This window comes from Simochromis diagramma, unplaced genomic scaffold, assembly GCF_900408965.1.
Source record: "Simochromis diagramma unplaced genomic scaffold, fSimDia1.1 OVJJ01000343.1, whole genome shotgun sequence".
Lineage (NCBI taxonomy): Eukaryota > Metazoa > Chordata > Actinopteri > Cichliformes > Cichlidae > Simochromis > Simochromis diagramma.
Window position 1 is genome coordinate 6,754,104 of NW_024386831.1, and position 25,961 is coordinate 6,780,064.

A 25,961-nucleotide genomic window follows, 5' to 3' on the forward strand; every position below is an offset into this window, starting at 1 on the left:
CCTCCCACAATCTCATCTTTCTCTCACTTTAATCTCTCACCTTTCTCTGTCTGCTGCTCTCTCACCCGTGCTGTCTCACTGTGTCACTCTATTTGTCCATCTGCTGCCTGTGCTGCTGCCTTCTCATCCCTCCTCCGCCTTTTTCTCAGTCTCCCAGATTACTCCTTTCCTCTGTGTGATGTAAAATGACTTTCACATCCCTAAATTGAGCTCTTGCCCTTGAGGAACACAGGGGAGGACATAATTATGCTTCTATTTGGTTGCAAATGATTCTGTTAATTTAATACAGAATTTCCCCCCAGTACAATCAGCAACAGAGGTGATTTGATGGATAACAAGCATTTGCTGTAGAAAGTGCCACTGTGGATATACACTGTATTTCTCAGCAGTTTGACCAGAATGAAGCAGATTCTTAGCTTTAACATTGTAGATATTTACAGATCAGCTTTAACCAATGGTACATGGTCCTGGCTCTCTCACCCAGTGTGTCCAGCTTTTTGTGAACTCACGATTTATTCATTTGCATTTAGGAGATAATTTATGTTCAAGTTCTTTATTTTGTCTTACAAGTGTAATATTTCCTAGTGCCTCTGAGTTTATCTTTATTTCTAGTCTAGTAGTATGTTAGTTTCTTTTCATGGCCTGTCTGTCCTAGTCTCGTTTCTGTGTTTTGTCCTCAGCGTCTCCTGTATGAAGTCTGCATGTGCTTGTCTTTGTATCGAGTCTGCCCACCTGTTTCTTTGTTCAGTTACTACTTGTTTTATTTTGATAGTCTCTCATTTCGTGTGCATTATGTCTAGTTTTGCTTCCCTTGTCTTGTTCGTTAGATTTAGCTCAGCTGTGTTTTTTCTCCAGGTGTTTCCACTCTGGTGTAATCTATGAGTTTGCATCTTTGTTGTGTTCTCATGGTCCGTGTCTCTCCTCGTGTGTTCTCCAGTTTTAGTCTTGTTTGTTCCTGACCTACATTATGTTTATTTTTGTGTCCAGCAACAAAGCTGTGCTTTCATTTTACATTACGTCCTCTGAGTTCTGCCCATCATACAGAACTTCCTGACAGGGAAAATTCAGGAAGGTCACATTACTGGTGGAGCTAATGTAACTCCAGTGATTGCTACTAGAGATGGGACTTCTGGTTCAGAACCAGGCCAAAACTGTCCAGTCACTAGCACCGTTTACCTCAAATACTATTAAGTTTATTTTACCAGCGCTTGTGTGAATCATGAGCAAGCCTTTTATTCTGTTTCTACACTGTGTTCACTCTGAGATAAGAAACCAGTTCCTTTGATGCTGAAAGGAAAACTGTGTAAATCTACAGTTTTTAAAACTGATCAGACATCAATAAGCAATCAATAAGGAACCACACCCAATCAATGAAAGTACTGTATCAATAAAAAACATCAATATCAGTCAATTCCCAGTGAGGACTTGCTGTATATCTGCTTGCTTTATCTTTTATACATTTATCCTTTATCAGCCTGTGTGACAAAGATAGCTCACACGTTAGTTGCATTACACTCTGCAGAGCTCATTTTCACCCCAGAAAGCTCAAAACTACAATCTGTCACTCTCACTAGTTCCCCTCTGAACATTTGTCACAAAGGCCAGATGGCTTTTATTTGTTTCTTGGTGATCTGATAGAAATGTTGCCTTCTTGGATGTCTAACAAGTTCCAGCGCTCTCTTTATCAAGTAAATACCTCTGTGAGGTTCTCCGAGGTCTTGTTTTCATTTCAGTTTCTATCCAAATACAGACATGCTGTGGGCATCAGAGCAGCAGTGCCTTGGCCAGAACAGGGTGACTCCTCTGACTGCAAAATATAATGTTATCACATAGACATCTGTAAGAGAACAGGGCATGCTTTAGTTCATGTGACTGGTATCTCAGTCAGCTACTGAATGCAACTGACTCGGTGCTGTAGTGGGGGGATTTTACAAACCAGCGGTCGACATCACAGTGACTTCACCTTATGCACTCCACTTAATCACTCTCAACTCTTTTGCTTCTGCAGAAAACACGACTCTTCTTCTTTTGTCCAGTTATTCAAAGTCCAATATTAGCTGCATGCTATTCTCACAGAGGCAAAATCTTTAACAGGGGCGATCGTGGCTCAACAGTTGGGAGTTCGCCTTGTAATCAGAAGGTTGCCGGTTCGAGCCCCGGCTTGGACAGTCTCGGTCGTTGTGTCCTTGGGCAAGACACTTCACCCGTTGCCTACTGGTGGTGGTCAGAGGGCCCGGTGGCGCCAGTGTCCGGCAGCCTCGCCTCTGTCAGTGCACCCCAGGGTGGCTGTAGCTGCCATCACCAGTGTGTGAATGGGTGGATGACTGGATGTGTAAAGCGCTTTGGGGTCCTTAGGGACTAGTAAAGCGCTTTACAAATACAGACCATTTACCATTTTAACAATGAAAAGTCAAAGCAGTAAGAAAAATTTGCACCAAGCAGAAACCAAAGGAAACGAGCTTTAAAGAGCACCAACAAACCATTAGAAAGGGGGAAGTCTGTCCAATATAGTCTGTAAGCTTTTATCATTTATATTTTCATTTCTGCATATTGCCTCAAGCAGAGGACAACAGAGCTCAGAAACTATTAATAGTCATTATGAATGCTTCCACCATGTCTCGCTCGCTGGTCCTCAACACCCCCAAGAGTTCAAAGCCTGGTCTGGAAGTGATGTCTGATCAGATGCTGCTTCATCCAAGTCCTGCTTATAATCAGTGATCAGTGCCAAGGGAAGACTAGAGCCAGAGAGCCAGAGAGAGAGAATATATTGGTGCTGGCTCTGGCTCCAGTTCTTGTATAACTCACTGATAATTAGGTTTTTACTGCTGCCAAGTCATAACCATTGCTACAGCTATGAGGTATGCAGGTGTTGACAGGACATCGAAGTGGACTATTAGCAAATAGAATAGAATAGAAGATTGTCAGACTGTTAGATTGTTCTTATTAGAACTGTGTTTTCCTCAAAAATAAATACTGCAACACAGAAGAATCACAATTAAGAACTTCCAAGCTATCAGGTTTTTTTTCTCTGTGCAAACATTTTATGTATAAAACACACACATCTAATTGTGGGGACATCCAATTGTCATAATGCTTTCTCTAGCCCCTTAACCTAACCCTAACCATGAAAAACGAATGCCTAACCCTTACCGTAAACCTAACCATGACCCAATTATAACCCTTTCACTAAAACCACATTTTGAGTCACACATATGTCTTTAAACTTGTGGGGACCAGCATTTTTGTCCCTATAAGGGCTGTTGGTCCCCACAAGTATCTAAGTAAACTTCCAATTTTTGGAAGATATGAATACACACACACACACACACACACACACACACACACACACACACATTTTTGCTCTTATTCACGTTCCCATTTTTCCCCGGACTCTATATGATCCTCACATCTGCATCTTTCGTCCAGTCCCTGCTTCTCCTTCTCTTGTAAGCACGTACCCCCTTTCTTTTAGTTGCTCCTCCTTCTCATTTATATCCTCCTTCTTCTACTCCATTTCTACCATACTCTGCTTTGCTTTCCCTCTTTGTTTCCCCAGTCCTGTTAGCACTGGTCATGCATGCTTGACTCCCTGATTAACTAACAACCCAGAGGATGTTACACAGAATCGTGTCTGCTCACCTCAAGAGAGGCATCGATTTGCTGGCAGGCGGTAACCACACAGACGGCTGGCACATCCAAATGAGCCTGAGAGCAGAAACTGGAGAAATGAATACATGCTGGGAGAGGAAAGAGGCTGCTATTTAAAAATTAGCAGCTTTATTTAGGGGAGAATTCTGTTTTTTTTCCATCTGAGTGCATGTTTAATTAAAGGGGGGCATGAAGTGAAAGACAAATATGATGAATGAGGAATAATATCAGCAATAACAAATGAGTTAATAGACGAATCTGTTCTTTGAAGCACTGAATACATTTTAAATACAGCAGAAAAATCTCAGGCTCATTGTATGTATGCATGTGTGAAAACTGCTTCCTCAGTGAACGTGTCGTTAGCTTTACAGTTTGTATTTGAAGACAGAAGGTCAGATATTATGCAGAGAGAAGTTCCTCAAAGAGATGCAGATGTAAGCAGATTTTTTCTCTTATTCAGTGGATAATTATCCTGTGTGAACCATTTTGGCTATTTTAAAGATTGCATCATATATTACAAAAAAGTCTTTTCTTGCTTCTGAATATGCTGCAGTTTCAATAATATCTGTTTGAATTTCTGGCACCAAGCACAGAATCAATCACCGCAGCTAATTTTCTAATAATGTAGAATTGCATATGATGATGCGCGATACTAGAGCATCTCCAGGATATTGAGAAAATCTTACACATGTTTTCTTTTCCCCACACTGAAGTAAAAATGTAGAATATAGGCTCTCAACTGTACTGTCCAGACCAAAAACTAATGGCGATGGTGACCGGTTGAGTTATTGGAATCATGATGATGTCACATCCACATCCTGTCTGGGTCTTATCAGTGATAAAACACTATCCTCACATACCTACGGTGATTTTCCCTTCTTGTGTGGGTACGTCTTTACCTTTGTTATAGCTTCCTCTGGTGATGGGCAGTACTTGCAAAACTGCATGTTTGTCAGATATTTCCCAAGATGTCCTGGACAGACGTTGTTTGTATTTAAAACTGTGTAATAAAATGAAAATGGATGATTGCACCTCAAAAGGATGAGCATGGACAAAGCACTGAGCTATAAAAACTAGTGAACAGTGCGGGGGAGTACTCGGCTACCCCACTGATTGTTGTTTTGGCACAAGGGTAGTGAAGTCGTCACACCAAAAGTCACAAATATAGCTGCTTAACAAAACTAAAGTTTAAAACTGATACATAGATCATTACACACATACACGCTCGATACCATCCATCCAGCTGTGTCCGACCTGCACTTTCCTACATGCCTAACAGCAAACATGATGACGCACAATCACATGGCAATATGAAATATGCCATCATTTCTGTCTATGAAATGCATCAGAGACAGTGTAGTCACCAAATGAACCCAATGCAGCTACCTCAACTCAGACGAAATGTCCAGTCTACTGGAACTCCTTTCAAATAAAGACAAACTATGAGCTTGATGTTGGACCAGGGATAATGTATTGTATATATACATAGTAGACAGACTGTATATACAGACTGAGGAGTCACCACCTGTCCGACTTCCCTGTGTTAGCTTTCTCAAACATTCTCAGTTCGACTTTTTCTCTTGACTCAACAGATGGGTCGGAGGTCTGGTTGAGCCCCAGAGATTCATAAACTTTGTATGTGAAAGACAGTGAGAGAGTTTGTACGTGAGGGCACAGATAATCGTGAAAGATGGTGAACGTGACTCAGAATGAAGAGGAGAATCTGGGTGATGCTATCTGGGACAAAACCAGACACAAAGACAGCATATGTGTGAGCAACCACGTGTTATCTTCGGTCTCCCGTTCAGCTTTTCCATCCTTTCTTCTCCACAGTGTTGGCATAGCTGTAGCACAGCTAAGCCTGATCCTATCCTCATACTGGGGGCATCAAAAGAATTGAAAAGTTTGTAACACAGTTGTAGTCATTAAAGCTTGTCAAATAAGGTCACATCCTACCTGACACTGTGAAGCATCAAAGTCTCAGAAATGGCCAAAAGGCTTCCGCTACAATATATATATATAGATATATATTTATATATCTATATATATATATATAAAACAGGGAACATGACAAGAAAACCAGAAGGAAGGAAAAGAAAAGGAGATACCAGCCAAGGGAAAGACTTGGCGAAGAGAAGATGAAAGCTTTGAGTTCAAACCAACGGCCATCTTGCCCTCAAATCTCCTGTTGCCATGGTGATTAAACTGACCATGTGCTGTCCCCTGAGAGTCTCCCTCTCTCTCTCTCACACACACATGCACTACCACACACACACACACACACACACAGAAAGAGGGGACAGCACACCAGGACAGGTAGATGAACAGCACAGGTGTGGTAGATAAAGGATGACAAAACCTTTAATCCTATTCGAGGGATACTTCATGTTGCGTTAGCCGATCATTAATGTTGTTAATAAACAGTTAATCATGCCAAGTTTACACGTATCAAACTCGGATGGCCTGGAGCATCATCAGATGGACACACATGAGCTGTGTGTTTTTCTATTAGTTTTTAATGCTTGTTGTTCTGCTTTGGATGATACTGAGTAGGATTATAGACTATAAAGGACAGTGCTGTAAAAATCTGGATCAGATGAAGGTTCAACCTGCCAAGAACTCCTTTAATTTGCTCACATGTCATAAGTGGTATCATAAATAAAAATGTAATTGTTCTTTTTTGCACTTGCATTTTCTGCTTAATCGTTTGCCAAAAAGACAGAATACAATAAACAAAGATTTAGATTTTAACTCTTTATTGATTGAACTCCAGCTCAGGTTAACCCAGTGGTTTTAATTTCCTGTTTCTAGATATAGTGATATAGTGTATGCATGTGAGAGGTGCTGGAGATTTCAATAGAAAGGAAGAACATTTATAAATATCAGTGTTGATTTTTTAAGAAATAACTCATCTAATCACAGTCGCTTTTCATTTTGTTATGCTGATTTAATAAACACATTGGTTCCCACTTAGCGTCACAAACCTGCTGATCGTGCATGTGACATGTGCTGAATCACATGTGCATATATGTTAGTGTGACTAAAAAGGGATAAAGACTTGTATGATGTAAACAGTCCGTCTCTCTCTCCACAGCTGTATCGTTTATGAGACACAGCGCGTCAGCATTTGGATTCGCCGTAAGTTCCCGCCCCTTTCTTCTCTCTATTTGCATTGATCAATTAGTCATAACTTGGGTGCTAGTGATTTATTAATGAATCCCAGTACCAAAGTCCTATTGGTCCTTTTGTCTCCAAGGTAACAGGGCAGAGAAGGGACTGGAGGCTGGCGCTGTGGTTGGATGTCAAAATGCTTCTTGTGTTTGCTAAACAGATCTCCACTAGAACACAGCGGAAATCTTATTAGGAGGAAATCACTGAGAATTATCATAAAAATATGACGTAATGGCAGTGAAGGTGAAAATTACAATATCCACACCCGGGCCCAGGGAGGGAGATGTGATTAGCCTAATGTGATTAAAATATTATAACCCATAATCTGCAGAGCTAGCTATCTCTTCCTTAAAGATTGGATTTTAATTAGCAGTTTAATTGCTTGGCTGCAGATGACAGTTTTAAAACAGAAGCAGGAAGAAAATAAGAGGATGTGCCCCAATGCAAAGAGGTTAGATCATAGCAGCTTGTCACCGATAGCTCTGTGAGACTTTGAGTCATCCTTTTCTTACTTTTTACATTTTATGATTTGAAAATTAACTAATAACGATTTTATTTTGTGATCCGGCTTCAGGGAGAGAAGTTTGTCCCTGAGAAGTCCTGAATCCAACATGAAGCTGCTGTTGTTGCGTTAATGATGTTTATGGCTTTGATTTTCCTGCCAAACATCAACACTTCGCTCTTTGTGGTGCAACAGACTTGAAAGTGGTTCCGGCAGTTTTTCCACTATAAGCCTTAATGAGACTCTTAAATCCTTACATCCACTCATCCCTATTCATACATAACCTGAGTCAGTTCATGTGCCCGCTGAAATTCTGTTGTGCTGAAATAAATGCGTTATTCTCCTCCACGGGATTTCAGAATGAAGTGGTTTTATTTTCAGCACAAATAAGTTATTTAAAGCTGTCTACACGTCTTACTGGACATCTGATCATTTAAAGAGTCGTGGTATAGGTCCAATGGATAATTTTGACCTTCCTCACTTCTCTCTCGTTAATTACTTGCTTCTCGTTTCTGTAGTTTGATGCCACGCTGGATGTCATGTCATCAGCCATCGTCCTGTGGCGCTACAGCAATGCAGCAGCTGTGCACTCTGCACACAGAGAGTATATGTGAGTACAAAACTTTATCTTTTGATCAACGATACAAGGGTAGAATCATAAACAACTCTCAAACCACAGGTGTTGTATGTTTTATTTATTTGTTCATTCATCTTTACTCTTTGGCTTCTTTTACCCATGAATCCCACCAGTCATTTCATGCATATGATTTTATCTTTTAAATTAAATTTAAAAAATGATGGGATCCTATGTAATATATAAATAAAAATAGAGTGCAGTGATTTCATATTCTATTTACAATAAAACATAGAAAACATATCAAATGTTTAAAGTGAGAAATTTTACTATTTCATAAAAAATATGTTTATTAGCTCATTTTGAATTTGATGCCAGCAACTCAAACAAAGTTGGGACTGGGGAAGAAAAGGCAGGAAAAGTAAGTTGTGCTATAAAGAAACAGATGGAGGAACTAATGAGGTTAATTGGCAGCCGGTCAGTAACATGATATAAAAAGAACGTCTTAGAGAGGCAGAGGTTATGAGAGGTAAAGATGGGCAGAGGTTCATTAAACTGCAAATAAACTACATGTACAAATAGTGGAACAATAATGTTCCTCAACAGAAAGTTATGAAGACTATAAATATCATCTGCAGTACATAATCATCACAAGATTCTGAATATTAGAATAAATATCTGTGTGAATGGGACAAGGCTGAAAATCAATATTTTCTCTGATCTTTGGGCCCTTGGGCAGCACTGCAATAACATCAGGCGTTGTTCTTCAATGGAAACCGCGTGGACTCAGGTGCACACTGTGCCATCCACAAATGCAGGTTAAAGCTCCAACATGGAGAGAAGGAGCCACACATGAACAGGATTTGGAAAGGCAGCTGTCTTCTCTGGACCAAAGTTCATTTAAAGTGAACTCAATCAAAATGGAAAAGTGTTCTGAGGTCCAAACAAATCCAAAGTGGAAATTATTTTTGGAAAGCATGCATGCTTGCACACCTGGAAAGGCAGATGTGCGTTTTGCACATCTGCAGGACACCGGCCCTTGAGCCCTGGAGTTCCCCCAGCCCTGTTTTAGAGGAACATGTCCTCCCATGAAGATGACATTTTTCCAGATGAGACCATATTTCAGCAAGACAATACTAAACTGTTCGGGTGTCCGGGTCCTGAACCCGCCTGCCTGCAGTCTGGACCTGGACCAGCTGAGAACATCTGGAGCATCATCACACAGAAAAATATGACAAAGAAGACTCAGGACTGCTGAGCAGCTTGAATCTCAGTTCGCAGACGTTTACACAGTTCTTCAAAGAAGAAGGGACGCTTGTTGCTCCATCAAGTTCAAAATGAGTGTCTTATTTGATATGTTTTCTATGTTTTATTTGGGTTTATGAGATTTGCAAATTGTTGCAGTCTGTTTTTGATTTTATGTGGATTTTTAAAATGTTTTTTTATACTTGACAATTTTAAAATCTGTAGTTCCAGTAGAGAGAATATTGCCACGATAGCTTTAATTTAATTTTCCCTTTGAAGGTCTAAATAATTTTCCCCGTTAGGCTCTTGCTATGTTCAGTATACCCAGATAGATTAAACAATTTCAGAAAAGGTGCTTTTTTAAATTGCAGGCTGGAGAGAACTGTATCCTTATTGATGGGCCATTAACTGTGTGTCGTTACTGTAAATGTGTCACTGCTACACGTGCGTTAATCCACCAGGTTTTAGGGCTGCTGTGGCTTGGCTGAATGAATCAATTAGCTGTCAGGCTGTATGGAGCCCTGTTTGTCTTGCAAGAACACCTCTGTGTAGCTCAGAGGTGTTACAGATAATGAAAGACCGAGCTGCCTCTCCACTGTCCATTAACTCACACGTAGTCACTCACATGCAGACACGGGATCTTTTTCTCTGTTAGTGCTGTCAGCTGGATGCAGAGACACACACAAACCACAAAACACCCAATTTATATTATATTAATGTTCTTTCTGTAGAAAATTAAAGTGTAATGTTGGAAAAGTAGAAAAAAGTGTGAGCATATCATTGCAAATGAGGCAAGATGTTTTACTTCCTGGAGATTGGTTCGTGTAAAAGATGCAAGGATAGGCTTACTACTACTGATAGTGCCACTGAGGTCATCATTCTAATCCCACCTTTATGGACTAGCTTCCAGACAGGTTTAGTGGCCTCAGGATCACCTCTCAGATTTTTGTGGTTCTTCATCAGGCACCTCCCAAAATGATTCAACATAGGGACAACTTGCTGCCCTGGGTTTCTCAGGGTCAGTGGCGGTCCTAGCCTGTTTGGCGCCCTGGGCACTCCCTCTGGCACCCCTGCAATAGTTACACCCTTTTTACACACGCTCTTTTCTACTCTGATGTAATATTCTTGTCAATTTTCTTGATATTTATTTATAATCCCCTCTGTTAATCCTTGATATTTATAATTGACTGATCTGATTAGTGCTATTTCTTAAATGTGTAAAATCTGTAACATAATGTATTGTTTGGAGTTTAGTTTGTTACTGTTGCTATTTTTACCATTTCTTCTTGGAGCAACTGTAACACACATAGTTTCCTTAGGGATTAATAAAGTATTCTGATTCTGATTGTTTCAGGATGACCTGCCATTATCCAATCACATATCTGCTTACCTGTATCGTTTCTCCTCCTCTTCTTTTCTAGTTTTTCTAAACTGAGCACCTGATGGCTTTGAACTCTTCTTGTCCATCTTCCACTGGTTTTAATTTTGCACTCCAGTATGAACACAAATCCCTCAACCCGAGGATCAGCACAACATAACCTAATAGACCTACACCTTAGTTCACAGATTCACTTTGTCTAAGGTTTATTTCTGGGATTTCGCACAACCCAGGATTCAACTCATGAATACATGATGGGCTTGGATTTACAACATTATGAATGAAATGTGCTCTATTTGGAAGCAGCCGACCCCCTTTCGACAGGTTGTGTGTGAGACTTTAAATCATCAAACTGTAAATTAGAAATTTGAAATTGTTATTGATCCTTTACCCCGAGTCCTAAAGTGTATATTTATTTTCTTACTCTTCTTATATATATATATTGTTTGTTTACTGCTGTAACTGGAGCCTCGTCGTCTCGTCTCTCTATATCCTGGACTGTGTGTAGCGGAGATGACAATAAAGTTTACTTTGACTTCAGCAGCGAGCAGGCGCACCGAGGGCTCTCGCGCTCACTTTTCGCGTATAGAATTTCGAAAAAAACATCTGTGCAAATTATAAGTCTGTATCATGATGTCTGGTGTTTTGTGTTTGTTGGCTTGTTTTTATTTTTGTTTTGTTTTGTTTTATTTTGCGAGTTGGTTATTAGATGCCGCCCCGCCCTCTCCTCCCTGTGCCGCAAGCAGCAGGCGCACCTCGCACACGGAGGGCGCCCTTACTCCCAGCAAATGGGCGATAGAAAACCGATCGGTGCCTCTGGCATTCCCAATATGCGCTGGCTGATGTCGGGGCAGCATGAGTACGAGTAATCTTTTTTTTTTTTTTTTTTTTTTTTGCCCGTGATGCCGCCCCGGGCAAACGCCCATGTCGCCAAAAAACGCTACTGCTCAGGGTCTTTGTTCATGAAAGAAGTGAGAGTGGAACAAGTGATGGACCGGTGCAGTGTTTTCAGTAATGAGGATACTACGTTGATCTGATGGGGTGACGAGAGATGAGTGTGAAAGCAAAGCCGTCAGTCAGTCTATGTTCCAATGGCCATGAGCTCTGGGTAGTGACCAAAATAATGTCCTCATGGTTCCCAGTCTTGGCCCTTGGGTGCTGGGTTTTTGTTTACTTAGTATTCTTTATTTGTTTTTTTTTAGTTTGTTTATTGGTTCAGTTTTCATCCTAGTGCATATTCTTATATATTTTGAGTCCTTCTGCTTGTTTGTATTATTATATATTTATTTCCCTCCACGTTTTCTTTCCACTTCCTGTGTCAATTCCCGTATGTTAAGTTCGATTTGGGATTTATTTTTATTTCCGGCTGTATTTCTGTAATAGTTGCTCCTTTACTTCCTCTATCTCATTACCTTAACTGTATGCACCTGTGTTTTTCCCCAGCTGTTTACTTCCCCTAATTAGCCCTGTGTGATCAAGACATGTTAAAGTGTCTATGCAACATCTCTGCACATCCATTATTTGTTTGCTCGTTGACATTTTTCATGCATTCATACTTTACCCGTGCAGGTTCCAGTAGCTGGAACTTTTTGATTATTTGCCATGTTTTTAACAAATATCACTAAAAATAAAAGAATGTAAAGATGTTGTCAAATGTCTGTCAAACACTGAAACTATTATGTGAAAGATGTTTTTGTTGTGAAATGCAAAAGCAGCAATCATGATGGATGTAAAAATAATAGGACCTTAGGAAAGCATTGCTGCTCCCCTTTAAGCTCCTTTGGGTTATTGCAACATCAGTAATCATCATACCTTCTTCTTTTGCCTGTTTGTCTGCAGAGCATGTGTCGTCCTTGGGGTTGTGTTCGTTCTCTCCTCTATTTGTATTCTTGGAAAGGCCATCCACGATCTGGCTACCAGGATGCCCCCCAAAGTGGTGAGGCTACATGCACATACACTATATGGACACAGACGCTGGCTCACACTGCACCGGCACTTTCTTTGTGTAATTTAGATAAAGGAAAGTTACAGCTTTGACTTAATTGTGATTTTTGCCTCTCCCTAACCTGAAGTATTTTACATAATGCAACCAGATATTACTGTTACTGTTGTCGGGTCTGACAAACCCTCAAATATATATTCTGAACACTGATTTCATAACTCTGCATAACTTTCCAATATTGACTGATACATTTTCATTGCATCGTGAGTGGGTTTAAAAAGCCTGTCTTAAATCTTGCATAGAGAACAATTTAAAGCAATGGATTCAAAGGATGCGTGGGCGAGTGATTTGGCATTTATTTGGCAGAAACTGCAAAAAGATTCAGAGTAAAACTGAAAATATATTGAAAGATAAATAGACACTCTCCACTAGTCACATTTATGTGGTCTAATAACTGAACTCTGAAATAGCTCAGCCAATCACAGTGAAGTAAGACCAGGTCAACAAATAGAAGAACATTTCTCTGGGAAACAGCCCGCTCTGATGGCATTGTGAAAATTACTTTTTCCAATTTGGGAAGCCACAGAAGACATCATGCTCTAATATAGTGTATCTAATCTGTTTTCAGTACATGTCATGACGAGTAAACTGAGTTCAATAATGAAAAAACTGTTTACTTCAGAACTGGCTGTGGCTCTTTTCTAATGGTGATCTTTTCTGATATTATGATATATTATGAATAATGTTTTAATGTTTGGCCTTTGTGTCTTTGTGCACTGATAATACATTTTTTTTTAAAGAAAAAGTACATGTGACTAGAGTGTGTGGCTCACAACACATACTATACTCACACATTCACATGCATACACCAATCTGGCATGATATTATGAGCACCTGCCTAATATTGTGTTGATCCCCTGACCGTCCAGGCGTGGACTAGACCCCTGAAGGTGTGCTGTGGTATCTGCACCAAGATGTTAGCAACAGTCCTGTTAGCTGTGAGGTGAGGCCTCCATGGATGGGACTACTTTATTCATCACATCCCAGAGATACCCAATTTGATGGAGCTCTGGGGGATTTGGAGGCCAAGTCAACAACTCAAACTGGTTGTTGTGTTCCTCAAATCATTCCTGAACCATTTCTGATTGGTGGCACATTATCCTGTTGATAGAGGCCACAACCATCAGGGAGTACTGTTTCCATGAAAGGATGTTTATGATTTGCAACAATGCTTAGGTAGGAGGTACACCATGGTGTGTCCTGTTCCCAGGCGTTCCCCAGGTAAGCGACGCACAGTCACCCGGTAAAGAAATCATCATTCGTCAGACTGACATACCTTCTTCCATTGCTCTGTGGTCCAGTTCTGATGTTCACGTGTCCATTGTCGGCGCTTTCGGTGGTGGACGGGGGTCAGCATGGGCACCCTGACTGGTCTGCAGCTCCATACACAACAAACTCTGATGCTTTGTGTATTCTGGCTTTCTATGAGAACCAGCATGAACTTTTATTGCAGCTGTAGCTCAGTGACCGTTGGCAACCCGTGACCCTGTTGCTAATAGAAACGGACTGCTGCAGACCGGGAACACCTCACAGAGCTGCAGTTCTGGAGATATAGACATAAACAGGATGTTTTTTGTGATCTGTGTATATTTGTAATGATGGATAATGATTTATTTTCTAGTGCCATACACACAAACAGAGCAGCACACACACACATCACTGTGAGTAAGGTTTCTTTTTATAGCCCTCTGCTGCTGTTCTTCTGACGTCAGAGCTTATGTCTCCCTCCACCTGACGTTTGTTTGCTTTTTGTTTTTGACACAGACATGCGCAGACACACACACAGACACTCTTTTTCTTTAATGCCAGCTCCACCTCCCCCACCACCGCTCTCTGGAGGTGTAGGAGTATGAATAAGGTCCCAAAATAGTCTCTTCTTTCTGTTGCTGGGGTACAGCCCAGCTCTCTCGCCATCAGACTGAGAATGTTTCTCACTCTCAGCTTTGAGACCCTCTTTGTGTGTAAATGATTTAACCCTAACCATGTGTCCATTTCACTAACCAGAGAAGAGGGAGACCAAAAACAAATTCTCCCATTGTACCCCAGTTTAGTTAGTTCAACGATGTCTCTGAGAAAGAACAATGCAACTAGTCTTGTACCACTTCATTTCAATGCTTGTGTTGATTTAAAATGAAAAGTATAATATGTGCATAAGACTAGGACACAATTAAAAAAAAACACACAAAGCAAAAGCAAATCAAGCAAACAGCTTTTCCTCACAGTGTGCAGGTTCAGGTTTCCTGGATGAGTAGCTCTACATTAAAACTAGATACAACAAAATTTAAATGTCTTGCACAGCAGAAGATATTTCCAAACATCCCATGATGTTTGGAAATATTTTGGATATAGGGCAGGAAAAATATCACATGCAAAGACTGCAGTAGAGTCGTGCCTGTGCTGTAAAGCATCACAACTAAGTTATTAAACCACTTACATGCAAACTGCAGTTTAATTAATGCATGAATGACATGAAAAACAATACAGTGATTGCTAATGACATCAACTCAGATGTCCATAAAGGTTACCAGCGTGTCGACGTATCTATCCAGCTCACAGAGATGCTCTGGAATCACCAGGGTGCAAGAAATGGAGTGAGGCACTTTTTGATTTTGGGGTATACACCTAGTTCTAGTGTACAAACAGCCTTTTTGTCTCAGAAACATTGATTTATTAAAATTAAATAACATAAATGCAGCACAATCTAAAAGTCTTCCTTTTGGATAATAACAGATGAGAAAAGTTCTGCCAGTACCAAAATCTTTGTTTTCCAAGCTGGTGTATTTTAACATTTCTCTAAAACAACTTCCCAACACCAAAACGTTGCAAATGCTACAAAACAAGAATTTATTACAGGACTATTCTTTGGGCGTTGTTCATTTCATAATCTGTCAAGTGCATGCATGTAACTGTTCAATGTTCCAGAAGAGTCACTGCTCTTGGCATTTACTCTGTGCTTTTTCATGTGATCTCTTAATAGTTATTACGTGTATTCACCTCAGAGTTTCATCTCGTTAAGATCATTTAGACCCAGACACATTTTGGTCTTAATTTGTTCAATTCCAGGCAGAGAATCTTCTCTTTGCACCAACTGCTTCATTAGTGGCATAAATTAGCAGGACATTAAAAGCCAGCAGCAGTGGACCAATTAGAAAACTGACACATAGAGCAAAACTGTAACTGCTGTGCATATCAATAGAGTCTGAACAATGAATTAAACAACATGAGAATCAATTGTTTGAACTGGGATAAAGCGAAAAAAACAAAAACATAAATAAAAAGTAAAACAAAAATTGAGTCACTGAAGCCCCTTTTAGCACAGATTGAAGTGGGTACAGCCAAGAGACGGCTGCATCTATTCTGCAGCCTGTGTGTGATGCTTCAGTGCCATTATGTTAATAGAAACTCTGTCTGTTTGGTCTCAGAGGACCTTCCTGACAGCAGCACGAGCCGATTACCGCTGCCTGTCTCTGGGACATTTCTTTGACGTGTCTCGTGTTTTCAGCATCAATCTTTGTTCCATTTCAGGCTCTATATTTATGATAAACATGCATGTACTCTATTAATATTTGGCCTCTTGGTGTATTTGACATTGTAAGAGGATAAAAAGCAATGAACGGTTCTCAGTGAATAACTCACATCTGGTTAATTATCAGTTTGTTTAAGAGTGATGTCAGCCATCTGGCTCTGTATTTTTATGTAAACACTGTCATTGGCTTCTTTCCTTGGTTAAATACAGGCGTTTGAAGGATGGAAGGATCTCATCTTCTTCTTATTTATCCAGTTTTGTCCTTACTAACACATTCAGTATAACAACCCCCTAAAAAACAGTAGTAAGTAAGAACAAGTACTGGTCTGTAAATTCATATTGTGTAAATGCAGGTTGCAGAAAGGGAATCTGGATTCACGTCACGTCCTTGGTTTCGCTCTCATGGCAGGCTGTCGGTGTCTAGTGCCTGATTAAACACAGAGAGATGAGATTGGCCCCCACCAGCTCTGTGCTTGGGAGAGAGAGCAGCACGTAGCCATGCAACACATACATACAGTACACACCATGCAGTCACAGACAGGCTGCTTTTTATCCACTTTACACAGAGCTATAAGTGAAATTTACTTTTTAATTATGGATTTATTGGGAGATACTTGCAATGGAAAGGAAACCTCTTGTTGCCCTATGAAAGCAAACAGTACAGATGCACCACAAAAAGGTCTCAGACCAAGACTGTGCTGACATTAATTTATATTAAATATATTTTATAGATATATAACTGTATGATTGTTTTTATCTCATGAAATGCAAAAATACTTCAGTGTGGTCGGATTTCTGAAAAAGGACAAAAGTGACTCCATCTATGTCAAATACGTAGGAGTAAGAAAGGCACAGATGGCTAAAAATGTAACATATCAGGACATAAAGTATGTAAAGTCATGTAAATGCAACCTGAGATTAACCTCAGATTTAAGAAAAACGAACATGGGACATATTGGTCGTTAGTTATTTATTCAAACACTGAGCCAAAATATAAAAAGCAGTGTGAAAAACGAAGTACACCCCATGATTGGAGAGCTTGTAGAACCACCTTTACCAGCAATAACTGGAAGAAATTATTGTTTCTACAACTTTGTCAGTCTCTCTTCTTTACGACCTCAGTTCACTGACGTTTGTCATTCTTCTTCTTTAAGGTCCTGCCACAGTATCTTAATCAGGTGGAGATCTGGACTCTGGGCTATTGCAACATCTTAATTCTTAAATCTTTTTTTCTGACATTTTGTTGTAGATTTGCTGCTGTGCTTAGAATCACTGTCCTGTTGCATGACTCCATCTGCACCAGCATGTCAGACAGATGGCCTCACATTTGACTCTGGAACACTTGGTCACCTCAGTGGCTCCACACAAAGGCGCTCAAGTCCTTTGCAGCTTTGCAAACTTAAGCTGTGCTGCCATGTTTTTCTTTTCACAGAGGAGAGGGTTTCTCCTGGTAACCCTTTGAAGCCATGCTTGTTCAGTCTTTTTCTAATTCATAAACTTTAACCCTGAACATGCTACAGTAGCCGGTGGAGTTTGAGATGTAGCTCTTGGGGTTTTTTGCAGTTTCTCTGAGAATTGCACAATCTGACTCTTGGGTTAATCCTCACCTGAGAAGATTGTCTTCAGTGTCTGTATTACTGATGTCTCCCCTCCTTGGCACTGTGTTAACACACAGCTGAATGGTCCACACCTACAAACTCATACAAACTTCTGCTACTTCTCTTGGTTTCTATGCAAACAGTGTATTTAGTTTTCAAACACTGTTCCTCTATTTCGCTTAATCACTGTGTAATGTGTTTTGCTTGTTTTGCTGTTCATCTGAGCTTTTATTTTCCTCATTTTAATAGCTGCTAATTTTTTTTTTTTATCATATCCTGATACATAAATTATATATAAAGCAATACATAAAGAGGGTGTACTTTACAAAAACTGTACAGTGGATAAAATGAGGACAGATCTGCTTACAATGCAATACTTCTTGTTCTTTGCAAAGGTTGCTGTTGTACGATGCTGCCCTTGTAAAAATGATTCTCTGCACACTAACTAATAAGCATCTTCTAAGGGAACAAGTGAGTGGCTTTTCCCAACAATTCTGAAACTGGATGAGGGTCTGCTGGGATTACATGTACATCTGTTTAGTATTGTAATGAAACAAACTGATACCAATCAGTCAGTAAGACTGAAAGTATCAGTCAGCAAATGCAGCTAAATATATACAACACAAAAAACAAATTCGTTTTAGAGACCTAACTAGCAAAGACATTGATCACTGCTTCCTTACATTACATAGACCCAACTATTGATTGTTAATTATAGTTTATTATTAATTGCAATAAAAAAAACATTTGTTAGATCCACGTCTGTTTTTCACTCGCCCACAACAGCATTTTAGGCCTAATGCCTTTAATTTAACTTTGTAAATCTACTCAAAAGATTCCAGCAGGTGAGATTAACATCTGAAAATAGGAGGATGGAATCAGCTGTTTCCAAAATTTTAGTTTTCCTAAATGTTGAAGTGCAGTTACTCTGATTTGTGTGCATGTTTTTCTAATACAGTTGGGGTTTTATTAGCAGGTAGTTTATGCCGCTTTATAATATCCCGATATGTTTTGATATAGCTGTGACTTTAAATCTGGTGGAGAACAACAAAGTCAAAACAAAAACAATGTGGCTGTTTCCCCCTCAGACGTGTCCTTTAGGCTCTTCTCTTCCTCTCATCTCCGGCTCTCAGTCCCTGCTGCGGGTCAATTAAATCTGAAAGGTGGATGCTCTCGAGTCAAGCGTTTTCCTTTTTTTCTTTTGCTGAGTCTGTTTGAGACACAACCTGAAAACACCCAAAGCTCACATCACTTCATCTGTATGACCTTGGGCTGATGCACCAAGGCGAGCCTGTATATATTAATAATGCTTGAGCTGACAGAAGCTTTATGGGTCACACAATCTGTTGGTTCCTGCTCTGCAGCTATACAGTAGCTCCCTCTGTGTTTCTGCTGAACTTTTGTTTGTTTTTTAGGATGAAACCTTTAATTTCACTCTGCATACTTTTACAAATATTGCCATATTCTCTTATATTTTGTCTCCCGTGTCTCACCCCAGGACGACTTCCTCTTTAGTGTGTCCATAGTGAGTGGGCTCACATGTGCTGTGCTGGCTGTGGCCAAGTTCATGCTGGGAAGAGTGCTGACTAGTCGGGCACTTATCACTGATGGTAGGACACACACACACACACACACACACGCACACACACACACACACACACACACACGCACATGCACGGACACTGATGACTATAAATAAATGAAGAACACAACAGAAGAGCACGAGGGACCAGATAACTAGATAGGTGACTTAAAGTTTTTTTGTACATGCTGCTTAATTATTATTGTTATCATTACTTTCTTTTCTGTGTTACTGGTTATGTGTTGCCTAACAACGATAGGCCTGTAACTCCGCCCTCATGGGCACGATTCAGCCACAACAGCTGCATAAGCAACTTTCAGTTGTTTGAATTATCAAGAGGGAAGACACTGTCCCTAAAGAGGGAGACTTAGAGTGGAGTTAAAACATGTGTATTTATTTGGTATATTCACATGAATTAATAAAATCGTAATTAAGTTGTTCAAACCAAACATTTTCCATCTGGTATGATTAAATTTTTACCTATCAAGTGAAATTCTTCTAACAACAGCAAAAGTATCAAAGTTCTAATGATATCACAGATAACACAAGAATGAAAAATACGAGAGTTTTACAAAATACACAACAGTTTTCATGAAGCATCGTGGCCACTTTCAGAATGACATTAATTATGAGTGGATTGGTATCACTGATGCATTAACTTGTCAGAAGCTTCCAGGGTTTTAGGTGAGCCAGAGGAAGCTAATATTCTTGGATTAAGTGTATGCATCATATTCTATCTGCTCTTTGAGCTTCTGTCGTGTTGTGGTGGTGAAGTGCAGGAACCAGCACCCAAATGTAGGACGCAGGATTCAGAATCTAATTACTTAAAGACACACCTGAAACAAAAAAAGTCCAAAACTAACAAAGTGTATCAAAAACAGCAATTCACAGACAGTCTGAGGATAAGCTGCACAGAATAATAACAGATTACAGGAGGACAGGGCTGAATGAGACACAGGTGCACACACATGAAAGGGCACTCAAACAGTACATAAAAAATTAGTGAAAACTTGGCACTTCCTGCAGATTTTAACCCAAAACCCATGACCTGAATCAGGTTATGTGTTCAGAAGTTACCACGTGATTTACTCACTTTTGTGACACAGAAAAGTCTGACAAAGCTCGCTAACCCCTTAATCTCTCTTTCTATACCCCTCAAAAAAGAGAACTGACACTGGAGATTAACCTAAGCATGGACATAACCAGGTACATCAATGAGATGGAGACAACAAAAACAGAGGACTCACTATGAACTCACTCAAAATGAGGAAAAACTAAAAATCGTCACTAAAATGAAAAGTCAGAACACAGTTATTATTCTTAGATCAATTCATAATAATTCAAACCCCCCAAACGACTGTGGCATTTTAAAACATCTGCACCATCAAAGCCTTTGGAAACAGAATATTTGTGCCAACACATTAAACCAAAGGAAATAAAACACACGCAGCTGAAACAAACATTGCAAACCAGAACATGCCTGCTTGTGTTTATTGCGTGACTTTCTAACACAAATGAACTGAAAAAAATGTCGTTTGTGATGACCCGCTGCTCGTATGCACGTGCTCAGCTGAACAAAAGCACAGCATACACACACAAACACACACACACAGCGTCTCTGGCAAACACACACTGCTATCCCCAGGTCTCAAAACACACAGGGCATCAATCCAATAAACCTGAGGTTGCTGTTCTCTGAGCCTCTTATTTCCCACAAGACTCTACACTTACTGCAGGCAAGACAATAACCACCGTGCTAGCTTTCACACATGTAATTATAAAGAACAACAGCAGCCACTATAAAGGGTCATTCAAACACAGTATATGTAGTGTGGAGCCATTTATGTAGGACTTCAAAACAGCTGCAAAATGTTGATCCGACACCTACCAGAAGAATATACATAAGCTCAGCTGTAGCTTCAGATTTATCCTTTAAAATGGATATCGATACAACTTAAAGCTCATACATACAAGTTTACATTTAGTTTGTGCTTCAAAGTGAAATGGAGATGATACATGTTCATATTTTATCCCACCTGTCAATCCTTTCTCTGAGGGAATGCTGCTTCTCACCAGGTCCTCTAAATCAGGGGTGGGGAACTCCAGGCTTCGAGGGCCGGTGTCCTGCAGGTTTTAGATCTCACCCTGGGTCAGCACACCTGAATCAAACTATTAGTTCATTACCAGGCTTCTGGAGAACTCCAAGACATGTTGAGGCCATTTAGCCATTTAAATCAGCTGCATTGGATCAAAGACACATCTAAAACCTGCAGGACACCAGCCCTTGTGGCCCGGAGTGAGCTACCACCACCACACATAACATGTTGGTCCTTCATTTCACCGTATCTGTCCAACTAAAGCAACTACATTAAGGTCAGGAAAAGACTGTCGTTGTTAACAGAAATGTTGTTTTTTATTTGTCCTCACCTATATTTGTTTGTTTTTCAGGGTTTAATTCTCTGGTTGGAGCAATCATGGGATTTTCCATTCTAATCAGCGCCGAAGTTTTCAAGCACCATACTGACGTCTGGTTTCTGGATGCCACCATTGGAGTTCTAATGGGACTTATTATTTTGGCATATGGGGTCAAGTAAGACATGAAGCAGCAGCAGTGTCTAATCTGAAATCTTTAATCTTTTATAGTTATTAAGGCTTTATTTACACGATGCTAATGCCACCGATACAGCTCAGCAGCTCTGTACCTGCACCTGCACGAACGGCCATTTTTGCTGACGTATCTTACAATTAGAATTTGTTTCTTTGCCCACAGGCTCCTGAAGGACATGGTTCCCCGTGTGAGACAGACAAGGAACTACGAGCGCTTTGAATGAGAGACCTGTGTGCCGACCAGACGAGCAGGTTCTAACATACTCACGCACCTGCACACCTGGGTGCCTCCTGCCCCGCCTCTCTCTGTATTTCATACACCTGTTCATCCACATTTCATTACACACTGACAGGGACCGTACACACTCCCATAGACATGTATACACACACACACACAATCTGTACATACTGTACATACATTTAAAGATTAATACATGTGTCAGACACACACACACACACACACACACACACACACACACACAGACCTGAGAGATTCTGAGAAGGACGTGATGGAAGAGTATCCTCCTATAAAGGAAGTATTTCTGATTATTTTATCTCCTCGTCTTTGCGTTTTGTACAATAAAGCACCAATAAAAAGAAGAAACGATGACACAAAACAGAAGAAATATTCAAGAACTGCTTTGGATTTGTTCAAGTTGGACATACATCACTTGCTGCTAAGAGGACATCATTGAAGCCATAGCTGAATTTTTTTTCAAACCAATAGGAAAGATTGTAGGTTTTGCTTAAGTGAAAATAATGCATGTTATCCCAAAACTCGCTTCAGGAACGTGTTTTATTTGTGACCCTGTAATAAACGGAGGCTGCCGGCTAACTTATTTCGTTATTTATTTTGTAGTTTTCTGGTTATCGTAAAGCACATAGGACAGAGATGAAACGAAAACTTGTCATCACCCTCCTCATGTCAGTGCAGCCTTTCTACCTCCTAGTTTGTATCGGGAAGACAGCGAGAGAGGAAGCAGGAAGCAGGGAGAGAGACTCAGGCAGAGCATGCTGAGTCAGCAAATGCTGCTACCTCTGAACACAAAAGCACCTACGAACGCTACACCTAAAGCTAACGAGAAAGAGAGAGGACTGGAGACACCAAGTACAAGCACTTGTCATAAAATGAAACATAAGAGCACAAATCTCAATGTATTTCTCCCATTTATATTACACTGCACACTCTGCTCAATATTTCAGAAAGGATCACTTTAGAAGTGAAATTTTTTTTATTTCTGTGTGCAGCAATTTGTACCAGAGCCGCAGAACAACAAAGATAGCATTAATTTAGAAAGTATGGCAAAGAGGAGGAGCAGTGATGGTGGGTTCCAAAGCAGCTTGCAGCCTAAAACAATGCTACACACACTGCTCGATGTGGAATTTGTCACTCAGCTGTGGTCTGACTAACCTTAGGCTGTGCTTTATTTAATTAACCTTTTGCTTAAAGCTTATAGTGAAGTCATTTTTAGGAAAAGCAGACATGTTTGTGTTCAGACTAACAATTAAAACTCATGAATAGTGACGACAGGGGCACCAAACCCATTTGTTTATGTTGTTAATTTGGTCTGGGATTTATTAGGTTCATTAATGCCGCTTCATTCTCCTCATTTTGTCTGTAAGCGCGATGTTTGAACCATTAAAGCAGCGGTGGCTCTAAGCACAGCGTCAGAGATCACACAGCCTGTAAAATGTCATTGGCAGAGACAGTGTTCGTCTGTGCTTCCTCTTTGTCCTGCATGTTTCCATTCCGTTATCAGTCATTACTCCGTGCAATGAATGGAATGTAAATACGAAGCACGCGGTCTGTAAATATGTTCGCCGCACTGTTTGGGTGCATCAGTATCAAAAGGTCACACATCGTCACAGTGCTGTACGGCTGACGTGAGAGTAGACAATATATAGTTAAAGTACAGACTGATCAATGTTGCGTATAATTACAAACGTTTACTCCGTAGTGTGCATATACTGTAAATGTCGTTTTACATATTACTGTAGATTATCGTTGACATAAAATGATGAGTCTTACTGTAAGTTTTTTGCACTGTAGGTGAAAATATCTGACTGGATGTAGGTGGATTCCAGCAATGCTGTCCAAGGCAAACTTCACTTATAAAAACAATTTCTTTAACATGCTGAAAAAGAAGTTACAGGTGATCACGTCCACATATTACCTGCTAGCACAAATCGCTAATATTTTACTATAATACTGTAGGTATTACAAGCTCAGATATTAGATAACCAAGCATGTAAAAACTGGGCATTTAACAGCAACATATAGACTCATATTCAGTATTCAGCTGGTGGAGCCATGGTGTATGTGCGCCCTCTTGTGGCTGGAACTGTCACAACAGCAGTCTTAATTAATATTCAGTCGTGTAAATTTATCCCCAGCTGAAAGCCTTGGGCACTGGCTGTGGAGAGGCCTACATCCACTCTGCACTGTAATTATCAACTCTGAGTCGGCTGGACGTGGTGCAGAATTATTGGTATTATCTTTAGTTTCATTGTGTGAAGAATATGATTAAGATATAAAGTGAAGGTGTGATTCAGCTCGCACCATTTCTACTCACCAACAGCACACTGATTTGTAATGCCCCTCTCCCTCTTTAATGCATAGAAGACAATCTTTACCATGGCTTTTACTAGCAAAGCTCAGTGTTTACATGCTAAAGCCACAGTGTAAGGCACAGAACAAACTCATCATGCTTTACAGTAGCTCTGTTGCTCATTTAAAGTAAACTGCTATGTTGGATAAAGTGGACACTGTTTTGAAGTTGGCAGCAAAATCCTTTCTACCTCTCTTCTTTGCACTTTCTTTTATTTTCATGCCACATCTGTTGTGTGCATTCAAACCCCCCTAATGTTTAGTCCGGGTGCTACGACTGAGGCCCTGGTTACTCGATTCCTCCTTAGCAACGGATAGTCTCTGAAAGTGTTGCACTCGCTGCTGCCAGTCGTGGGGATTGTGCAACAACTGAATGCCAAAAAATGTCAAATGTAACTGATGATCACTGCAGTTGCGTTTAAGTCATCTGAAATGTTTTGTTTTCATTTTTCTCCATCTCTCTTGATAACAGGAACCCTGAAACATGAATATCTTGTTATGATATGTTGCACAAACCTCTCATTAATTGAAGAATGGCATGATACACGAAAACCATTTCATTATTTCATTGAAACATGTCAGAAATATGACCACTTCTGTAGCTTAATGAACTGTGCCAAATCATTCAGACCATTTGTCAGCTCTGTTGAAATGTGTGTATCTTTGGTGTGCTTGTAATGATGAATGAACTTCCCATTGACCCAAGAAAAGGCATCAAACTATCAATTCTGCAGAGTTTCATGAGATTATAATAGCAATACTAACCACTCCTCCGTTGCTATAGGCTTTGCATGGGCTTGTAAAAAAATCCTTACACTTTCAGTGGTTACAAATGCATTAAACACACACACACACACACACACACACACACACACACACACACAGACAACCAAATTTACAATAAATCAAGACGATGTGACATAATTGTTTGTACAATATCGACATTGGTGGTATTGCAGATGATGTAATCACTATTTATTTATGTAAACGAAACAATGAAATATCTCTTTGTCAAAGAGAAATGTTTTATTGATCAATAAAGTTTTATCCTGCCTAATCATCAACAATCCTGAGTCATTCGTTTTAAAGCAAGAAGCGAGACGTCATTGTTGAGCAGCTGAGTGCTTCTTAGGATTTTAAATGAAAAATGGACAATAATGGTAAGTACTGTATGAAAAACCTTTATCACGAATGAAATCTAAACCAAAAACATTACGGGTGACTCAAAAATAAAAACTAGACGTTTAGAAAAAAGCTGAAAACAAACTGAAATAATTTTACAAAATTGGAAACTTGTAAAACAAACTAATATAAACTAAAAATATGCAGGAAATATTCTTGTTTGCCTGCTAAAATGTATAATCACAACCTGCCAGAGGAGGAGCTTTGGGAATCAACTGCTTTCAGAAAGGTTTTCTTGTATTGATTTTCCTAAAATCTTTCCTCCATGTAATATTCATTTAGTTTTTTAAAAATGACCAACATTAGCACTGGGACCATTAAAATCTAAACTGAAATGA

General features: G+C 39.9%; 1 protein-coding gene across 1 annotated transcript in view; it reads left to right on the forward strand.

Moving 5' to 3' along the window:
- Nucleotides 1–25,505, forward strand: part of tmem163a (transmembrane protein 163a) — a 68,266-nt gene extending 42,761 nt beyond the window's left edge. The window contains exons 3-8 of the mRNA XM_040027737.1: nucleotides 6,743–6,786; nucleotides 7,840–7,931; nucleotides 12,358–12,454; nucleotides 19,143–19,254; nucleotides 21,675–21,816; nucleotides 21,997–25,505. Of these exons, the coding sequence (XP_039883671.1) occupies nucleotides 6,743–6,786; nucleotides 7,840–7,931; nucleotides 12,358–12,454; nucleotides 19,143–19,254; nucleotides 21,675–21,816; nucleotides 21,997–22,057 (548 nt within the window). The 3' untranslated portion in view covers nucleotides 22,058–25,505. The remainder of the gene's footprint in view (nucleotides 1–6,742; nucleotides 6,787–7,839; nucleotides 7,932–12,357; nucleotides 12,455–19,142; nucleotides 19,255–21,674; nucleotides 21,817–21,996) is intronic.
- The last annotated feature ends 456 nt before the right edge of the window (nucleotides 25,506–25,961 follow it).